At 58.1% G+C, this 9,050-nt stretch overlaps 1 protein-coding gene across 1 annotated transcript in view; it reads right to left on the reverse strand.

The window, feature by feature from the left end:
• Window positions 1–1,045: 1,045 nt before the first annotated feature.
• The window catches only part of PTPRU (protein tyrosine phosphatase receptor type U), an 89,463-nt gene continuing 81,458 nt past the window's right edge, over window positions 1,046–9,050 (reverse strand). Inside the window, exons 25-30 of the mRNA XM_049617642.1 lie at window positions 7,363–7,536; window positions 6,373–6,513; window positions 4,195–4,320; window positions 3,904–4,061; window positions 2,533–2,668; window positions 1,046–2,266 (exon numbers count right to left, since the gene is read on the reverse strand). Of these exons, the coding sequence (XP_049473599.1) occupies window positions 2,204–2,266; window positions 2,533–2,668; window positions 3,904–4,061; window positions 4,195–4,320; window positions 6,373–6,513; window positions 7,363–7,536 (798 nt within the window). The 3' untranslated portion in view covers window positions 1,046–2,203. The remainder of the gene's footprint in view (window positions 2,267–2,532; window positions 2,669–3,903; window positions 4,062–4,194; window positions 4,321–6,372; window positions 6,514–7,362; window positions 7,537–9,050) is intronic.

Below are 9,050 nucleotides of genomic sequence, written 5' to 3' on the forward strand. Positions count from 1 at the left end.
CCATCACTTCTGCCATATTCTATTGGTCAAAGCAAGTCACATTCTATTGCTTGGCCAGTATCTGACATGCGTTTGTCAGTACATTTGTCATTCATCAGGTAAGGCTTAGCAGTCAGTTACGAATGAGTGTGGGGAGCGGGGGGGTGGGGGGGTGGTGGGCATGTACCCTAGCTAAGGGGGATCATAATAAATTCTTAGTTCAGATGAAGAGATGTTGGGTCCTGGAGCCATTGGTATAGGTTGTATTCTCTGGCCAATGGAGAAACTGAGGCAGAGAGAGTAACCCAGTGTGAAAACGGAATCAGTACATCATAGAACCAGTTTCCATATGAAGATACTGAGGTCCAGGAACATGAAATGTCTTGCCCAAGCTGACACAAGTTTATGACAGAGCCAGGAGTGACTGAGCTCCCTACCAGCTAGCCCACTCCTCCTCCACTCCCCTCCCCCTCTAGCAGAAGCCCAAGGCTGGGAATGCCTGGGATGATCACCATTAAGCAGGGTGCGTCTGCCCCTCTTGTGTGTTTGTAATCAGAGCCCTTTCAGCACCCATGGCACCAACCAAGGCACTTAATCATGACTTCCGATCTTATCGGCATCATTCCCATTTTACAGATGGGAACCAAGGCCCAGGGAGGGCAGCTGACTTAGCCAGGGTCTTGCAGCTGGTGAAGCCCATCCACCTGATACCAAAGCCTGAGCTTCCCATGATGTCTTCAAAAGAGCTCAACCCCAGATCCAGCCCCCAGAGGTGAGAGGCAGCTCTGTGGCCCTCAGGAGTCTCGGGATAAAGCCCACTGCCTAAGGAGCTGCTTCAAAGGCCTGAAGCAATAGTCAAGAGTTCTCTGGAACCTGTCCCTACAAGTAGAAGACCCCTGAGCGATGCTCTGGTCCACACCCCCACCATTTGATGAATGGAAAAATCAGGGCCTGACCGGACCCAAGCTTCTGCCTCCCAGCCCAGAGCCCTCCCACTGTACTAGGAGGCTGGGGGCAGGCGAGCAGGCCCCACTCAGGGTGGCCAGACACACACAAGGCTCCTCTGTGGCATTCAGAGAGCACATTTATTTACAAAGCGCTTTACAAACATCAGCTTATGCCTCCCCACAGCCCCCTGCGAGGTAGGTCAGTAGTCATATCTACAGTTTACAGATGGGGAAATTGAGGCACGGAATGGGGGTGTGGCCTGCCCCATTTTAAAGAGATTTTTCCCACCCACCCATCAAAAAATAATGAAATTAACAAGAAAGAATCGCTCCTTCATCCCAAAATACACCTTCTTCCTCTGAACCGTAGACGCTGCAAGCACCCCTGATCTAGCAGTGACCCGTCCCCAGTGGGCAGCCTCACCAGGAGCCACAGAGACCTCAACCCCAAGGGCTGTCGTTCAACCTTGCAGATTATCACGGCCTAGGCTGAGGAGTTCCCACCAGTGAGGCTTGAAAGTTACAGGAAGAAGGGCTGAGGTGCCTTCATTCTGCAGACATTGGGTCAGGCAGGGAAGGGGCCCCACAGGGAACAGGGTAAGGATGGGCAGAGATCTCCGTTCGAGGAAGCTCAGAGCACACGTCAAAGAAGTAATAGTGGGAGGGATCATGAGCAAAACAGCCCCGGGGCTGTAGGGGGGGCAACAGGGTGGAGGAGGGGGCTATTGTCCCCTCCAGAGAGGACCAGTCTGATGTGCCCAGTCTACCCAGGACCCTCAGGGGCCAGGCCAGATGGGAGTCCAGATGCCAAGCCCCAGTGAACTCTCCATCCATATCCAGAGGAAGCCACGCCGGGTGGAAACTTTGGCCGCGCACAGGCCCCACAGGGCCTTACTCATCTCTGCCAAGGGCTGGGACAGAGTCAAGGGGCTTGAGCCTGGAGTCGAGGGGCTTGGGCCTGGGTCCTCCCGAACTGGCAATTCTGAGCGCCTGTCACTCTACCAGGCAGTGCCAGATACACGGCGCAGACCTGCAGGAACCTATGGAGGTAGGCCGGGCTGCAGTCTCGCTAAGCCTCTCCTTGGCCCCCAGCCTGCCCATCAGACATGGTGAGAGGCCCCGGGCACCGTGGAAGGGGCACCGGGATGGCCCGGCGCCCACTCTAGTGCCGTCCCCTGGGGGAGCTGTAGCGGCGCAGAGTTAGGGGTCCAGGTCTTCCTCATCAGTGCCGGGCCTGGCTCTGAGTGCACAGTGGGTGCCCCAGGCCAGGGGCCCCGCTATCTTGACTCCAGCCCCTCCAGGTACTCCAGGGCCACATCATAGCAAAAGTGGTACTGATCCTGGGGAGAGGGAGAGAAGGAATCATGAGCCTGGTCCCTCTTTGGTACTGGGGAAGGGGGCAGTGGGAGACAAGAGGGCGAGCACGGGCCCTGGTCCATCTGGCGGGGGAGAGGGGGGCAAACGTGGATCCCTGTTTTGGCACCACCAGATCAGGACCCACAGCCCCATCGCGGGAACCACACAGAGGGCAGTGGGTACAGAGGGACCTAGCTTGGCATGGACCGGGAAGTTGGAAGCGGTTGGGCAGGGAGACACGGCCTCTCACCAAGGTTTCCACCATATTGGGCTTGTAGTTCCTAAGCGTTTTGGCAGCAAAGAAAACATCCACCAGGTTGTGGCAGCGGATCATCTCCAGGACTGTGGAACAGGCGCAGAAGGTGCCACTGCGGCCACCCCCGTTCCTAAATGAGACACACGAAAGGTTTGGGGGTGGGACTTAAGAGAGGGAGGCCTGAGGCTGGAAAACCAAGCGACTGGCAGAACCGGGGAACCAAAAGGGAGGAGGGTCAGGGCCTGGGAGCCCAGAGGTGACCGGTGGAGCCAGGGAACCCAGGAGGGAGGGCCCAGGGAACCCCGAGGTGAGGGGTGGAGCCCAGGAGGGAGGAGCCAGGGAGCCCAAAGGTAAGGGGCGGGGCTTAGGGAACCCAGGAAGTAGGGGTCTGGGAGCTCAGAGGGGCGAAGTCAGAGGCTAAAACTGGCATCCAAATCCCGTGGGCAGTTAAGGAGCAGTTAAGGAGACAGCCTCCCAGAGGAAGACAGCAGATTCTGAGGGGAAGGAGGCTAGACACGCTCCAGGAGAAATCCACCGAGACAAAGACAGCGAGAGAGGATGGCCGCAGAGCGACAAGCAAAACCCGGAGAGCAGGATGGAAAATGAACACCGAGAACACCAGTCACCCCCAGCAACACAGATGCGAGGTGAAAACACACACACACACACACACACACACACACACACGTACACAGCCACACTCCGAGGCTAAGAGAGACACTTCCTATCCCCTGTGCTCTCCCTCCTCTGCCCCCTGTGACCTCGGGGTGTAGGGCTCCCCTTGGGAGATGGGGGATAAACTAGGCCCTCAGCCACCATCTCAAGGAGTCTCTCCCACTAGAACCTCCCTGAGGACCCGCCCTGCCTGACTCGGCTCCCTATCCCTATCTAGTATGCCTAGACTGGCCCTCAAAGGGTAAAAAAGCTAAAAGCAGGAGGGAGTGGCGGTCAAAGGAGTGAGTGTACCCAGACACGCGTACGAGAATTTATGAATGGGGGCATGTGAAGGAATGAATGAAAAAGTTGCACGTGTGCATGCGCGGACAAAGACTGGAAATTCTTTGGCTTCGAGGGTGCTACTGTCTCACGCAGTGAACAATTCTGACAGGACTCTAATTAAACTGGCAAAGTCACGCATCACACGGAGAGTCTACGCCCTGGAAACCAAGCGGAGTCTTCCAGGGAAGACAGGGCCATCCTCGCACGGCCACGCAGAGTGCAGGCCACAGCCGTCTGGTCTCCCCCCAACCCCTGCTCCCCCGCCCGGCCGGCGGGGGGGTTTTCGTGCCAGCCATGAGGCCCTCTCTCAGACTGGGCCTCAGGCCCCCACCCCTCCTCCCACCCCGCAGCAGGGCCCGCACTCACAGGCAGTGCACGACCGTGCGCCCGTCCCCACGCTCTGCCTGCCACTTGTCCACCTCGGCCAGCAGGTGCAGGAAGGCCTTCTTGGAGTCAGGCGTGTCCCGGTAGGCAGACCAGCGCAGGAACTGGAAGTGTCGCACCAGCAGGTGCCCTTCCTGCAGCTGGGGGCACGGGCGGCCAAGCAGGGGGTGTGAGCACAGGGGTCACGAGACCCTGTGGTGACCTCACGAGGGTCTGACGAGGCTGCCCTGGCAACCCCTCGGGTCCTCGCCGCAGGGCTCCCAGCTCACTCACCCGAGACATGTTCTGCACCCGGAAGACACGGGCCACCAAGTCTTCATCCACTGAGCCCGACACGAACTCCACCTCCATGAGGCCATACTGCTGTCGGCCGGGCTCCGGCCAGTACTGCAGGCAAGGCTAAGAGCATGGACGGACAGGGAGGGCTGAGCAGAGGGGGCCAGGGCGGCCGCCGCCGCTCATACCCAGCCCAGACCTCCACACTTGCCCTGGGGCTCCCGCACACCCTGACCCACTCACTCGCTCCCAACTCCCCTGCAAAGTCCCCCCCCCCCACCGTCCCCGCCACTCACCCATCGGAGCACAGTGCACACCAGCCCCGATGCCTTCTGCACAGAGACAAACCCTTCCTAGGTGGGTACTAACAATCCCTGCTGTGCAGCTACACAGCTATACCTAACACGCTCGCACATACACATCCCCACGTGAGGCTGCCTCCTTCTAGGGCCAGGCCTCGGGTCACCCCCACCCCCCCCCTCACCCCCGCCCCCCGCCGTCTCTCTTGCTGCCTCGCTCCCCAGCATCAGCTCACAGAGCTGGGGTGTCCCTGGGGTTGAAACACAGCTCAGGACCCCCACTCCTTCCCTAGGGCCCCACCATAGCCTCAGGGCCCTAAATGCCCCCTCCTCTCCAGGCTAGACTGGAGACAGCAGAGGGGTGAAGGAGGTGTATCCCCCCCCCCCGCCTACACACATACAGACACAGGTCCTCCGGGCCAGCAGGTCCAGAGCTCCAGCTTTGAGGCTCAACTCTGCCTAGAGCCCAGGTAAGGCTCTTCCTTCCTCTGGGCCCCCATTTCCCCCATTTGTGAAACAGTCCTCAAGCTCCTCCCAGAGGACTCCCGGCTCCGCCTGCTTCCCTCTCTGACCACGCCCACAAAGAGAGGACCCTAGCTTCCTCTCTTCGCCCAGGGTCCTGGCCACTCCTTGCGTACAGGCCCTTACACATGGTGCTCCCCCTTCTCCATGGATCACTCACCGGCCCTGTCTTCACCTAGTTAACTCTACCCTTCCTACACGTCTCAGCTCAGATATCACCTCCTCCAGAAGCCTTCCCTGATACAGGATCCCCCCAGGCTTCTCCACGTCCCAGGACCAGCTCCACGGCAGCCCCTTCCCTCTGTGCTGTCACTGTTGGTTTTTGTGCCCCGCTCCCCACGGGACCATGAGATCTGAGGGGGGGCTGTGTGTTCTTCTATTTCCCTACTGCCTGCTGCAGGGCCTGCCAGTGGGAAAAGGTGGCTGAATGCATGAGCAAATGGTGAACACTCAGTGACGTCTGTGTGAGCCTCCCTCCGGGTCCTTCCCCTCCACCTCAGCAAGGGCAGATTCTTCTCACACCAGATTCCCTCCAGACCCCTGCCCCGGGGCAAGAACCCACCACCCGGAAGTCCTAGGTCATTTATACCAAGTGCCCAACTCAAAAAGAGCCCAGTTGGCAAGGCTTCTCAGCCTTCAAGAGACCGTCATGCTCATTTTACAGGAATCCTCCTGGCCACCTAGGACAGGGAGATGAAGAGAGGCCCAGGGATGGAGGGGACAGGGCCAGGCGTGGCTGGCAGGCTGAACATCTGCACTTCCTGGAAGTGCCAGCCAGCCTTGGAAGCCCCAAAAGGAAACTGGGGCAGCCCCCAGGCTGAGGCCACCGGGCCGGTGTCTGGACCAACCTCAGCAGCAACTGCATCATCTCTATCCCTGCCATGTACGTAGCACCTACTGTGTGCCAGGCAGAAAAGAAACTGGGGCTCAAAGAGCCAATGAACTTACCCTAGATCAAACAGTCAAAAAGTAAGGAGGCTGGAATTTTACTCTGCCTTAAAGGCCCCCACCACGGGCAGTTCGTTCCACAGGCTCCGGAAGAAGGCAGCCTGGGGTAGGGGCACAGCTCTGCGACCTTGGAGAAGTCACTTCACCTCTCTAGGTCTTGATCTTCTCACCTGAAGCCCGTAAGTACGAAGCAGAGTCCCTGGCATACAGCAGGTACTCAATAAAAAAGCAGCTATTTCCCTCCCATCCGAAAGCCTCACTCTACAGAAGAGGAAACCAAGGCTCTGGGAGGGAGCAAGACCCATCTGAGGTCACTCAACAAATAGGTGGTACATCTGGGATCCGACCCTGGGCTTTGGGGACACGCCCTTGAGCACAGCGAGGCCCTGGGCAGCAGAGGCCTCACCCAGGCAGTGTTGGACTGGTGCAGCTGGTTGAGCATGACAATGGAGGTGCACCCGTAATCGTAGACCAGCCGCCAGAAGTCAGGCGTGGTGCTCTGTAGCGGATGCAAGGTCACGATGAAGGCTGCGCTCCGTGTGTAGCTCTGCAGGGAAACCGGGACTCAGCGGGGCCTGCTCGCCACCCCTGACAGGGCCTGAGCACCCCCACCGGCTGTCCTCCCACTCTGCCCACCCTGGGCTGAACAGCCCTCCCCTCGGGGCCAGGCTGCCTCCAGTGGCCCATTTTAGAGGCTGGCCGGCACACTGAGGCCTGAGTTCATAGGGTGAGCCCCCAGGCCTCTGGTGCCCAAGCCCACGGCCCTTGGAACTAACCACAAAAGGTTCTCACATTTGTGGCAATGGGAACTTGGGCATGGTAGTTAGAGGCTGGCCAAGCTTGCTCCCTGCCTCAGGGCCTAGGCATGTGCTATTCCTGTTGCCTAGAACAAATTTCCAAATAGTTGGAATGGTTCTCTCCCTCCCTTCTTTGCGCTCTTTGCTTAACGGTCACCTCCGCAAAGAGGCCCTCCTTACCACCTCATCAAAAATCGCCATATACACACACTCCAAAGCCCACACTACATATTTCTTCTGCCTGGTTGCTTTTTGTAGGAATTACCAGTGTATATTCGCTTACTGGCTGTCCCAACCCATCACCCAAATACAAGTTTCAGGAAAGCAGAGATTTAGGGGTATGGTCTTTGCCCAGCACGTGGTAGGAGTTCAATAAATATTTTTGAATAAATAAATCTCTACGTCCCTTCCGACTCCATGGGTGAAGGGTCTGAGACCCCAGCTCAGGGCCCCAGACCAGTCACAGGCACTGACGCCACTCTGTGCCCTGACCTCATCCCGACCAGAGCCCTCGGCCCTTCCCCCTTGGCTCCCGAACCTTCCCAGATACTTCCCAGTGCGGTAATCCCAGAGCCCACCCCACCCCCCCAAGCCCTCACGTCAGTCAGGGCCGCGTTGATGTAGTTGTTAGGGTCCCCGTCGGTGGAGATGAGGAAGGGCAGGCAGCGGTCGGGCGGCAGGACATCCATGCTGCGGTTCTTGTCTCGGTTCCGGGGCAGCAAGGCGATGCTGCACTCTTCCACGTCCAGGGGTGGCGTGACCGAGTTCAGCGTCTAAAGGAGTGGAAGGAGCAACAGGGTGGGCGTGGGTGAGTATAGACATCCAGTGTTTGCTGGGCCTCCTCACAGCTCCCGCCGAAGGACACTGAGCTGGGCTACTAACCCCATTTTATGGCTGGAGACCTGAGGTCCAGACAGAAGGGAGAGAGGGCAGGGACCCCAAACTCCCAGCCTCCGGACCGCGCAGGCTCTGAACAGCGCTCCGGAGACTCAAGTCTGCCTCCTTGCTCCCTGCATCACCTTAGACAAGCTGTCCTACTTCTCAGCACTGCTTTTCTCAGCCGTAAAGTGGGATAATAATATGCCTGCCGCGAGGAGCTACCGGAAAGATAAAGAGATGACGCCAAGGACCAAGCACGGCACCAGGCACATGGAAGGCTCCAGACGTGCGAGGCGCAGTGAGGACCATTACGAGCTTCTCAGGCACTTTCAAGAAGACAAGCCCGGAAGCCCCACATCTTCTGCAAAGCGGACTCCGGGGGCCTGGCAGAGATGGTCAGCCCCGTCTGAACAAAACACAAGTCCGAGGCACCTGTGCTGCCACAAGCCTGGGACTCCAGGTTATCTCCTCCACCTCGTGCCTCATATAGCCTGATCGATGGGGTCTCGGCTTCTTTCTCTTGTCTTTGGGGGTCCCTAATGGGGAGCCCCAGTCTCTCATGATCCCCAGAGCCCAACAGGCCCCAAGAATCACAGGCAGCATTTCCTATGACACCAGCCTACGCTGGCTGGACGGCATCAGGTATCCAGAAGGTGCCACCCCACGGAACCCTAACGGGAACCTGGAGTTCAGCGGACATGTGGGGTCTCTGCCTGCCCACTGAGAACCAGCCCTCCCCCATCTCAGTCAATGACATGCTGAGAGTGGCTCCACCCCCAGAACCCCTCCTGGGCCCATCAATGTGTTCCATCTTCCTGGCCCCGGTGACTGGCTCCGGGAAGGCACTGGAGAGGCTGGTCTAAGACTTCTGTTGGGGCTGTTGGGAGTCCTTTCTCCAGTCTCCTGACACGAGCCTGGCACTGCTGGGGGCGGCCAGGGTGTGGGTCCGAGAAGCCGAAAACAAAGCAAGCAGAACTAAAAATGGGCAGAGGCTAAGTTTTGGCATCATCATCTGAGCCCCTGGATCCAGCCACAACTGAAGCTGCATCATCTTCAGACTTGTCCGTTACAAAAGTCATGCAGTTGGATTTTTGTCAGCAACCAAAGTTGCAAATCCTGAGAGTATAAACACTGCAGGGGCAATATTGACTTGCTTTCCGGGATAAGAAAACCAAAACTTGGGGCGCCTGGGTGGCGCAGTCGGTTAAGCGTCCGACTTCAGCCAGGTCACGATCTTGCGGTCCGTGAGTTCGAGCCCCGCGTCAGGCTCCGGGCTGATGGCTCGGAGCCTGGAGCCTGTTTCCGATTCTGTGTTTCCCTCTCTCTCTGCCCCTCCCCCATTCATGCTCTGTCTCTCTCTGTCCCAAAAATAAATTAAAAATGTTGAAAAAAAAAAAAAAAAAAAAAA

This window comes from Panthera uncia (assembly GCF_023721935.1).
Source record: "Panthera uncia isolate 11264 chromosome C1 unlocalized genomic scaffold, Puncia_PCG_1.0 HiC_scaffold_4, whole genome shotgun sequence".
Taxonomy (NCBI): Eukaryota; Metazoa; Chordata; class Mammalia; order Carnivora; family Felidae; genus Panthera; species Panthera uncia.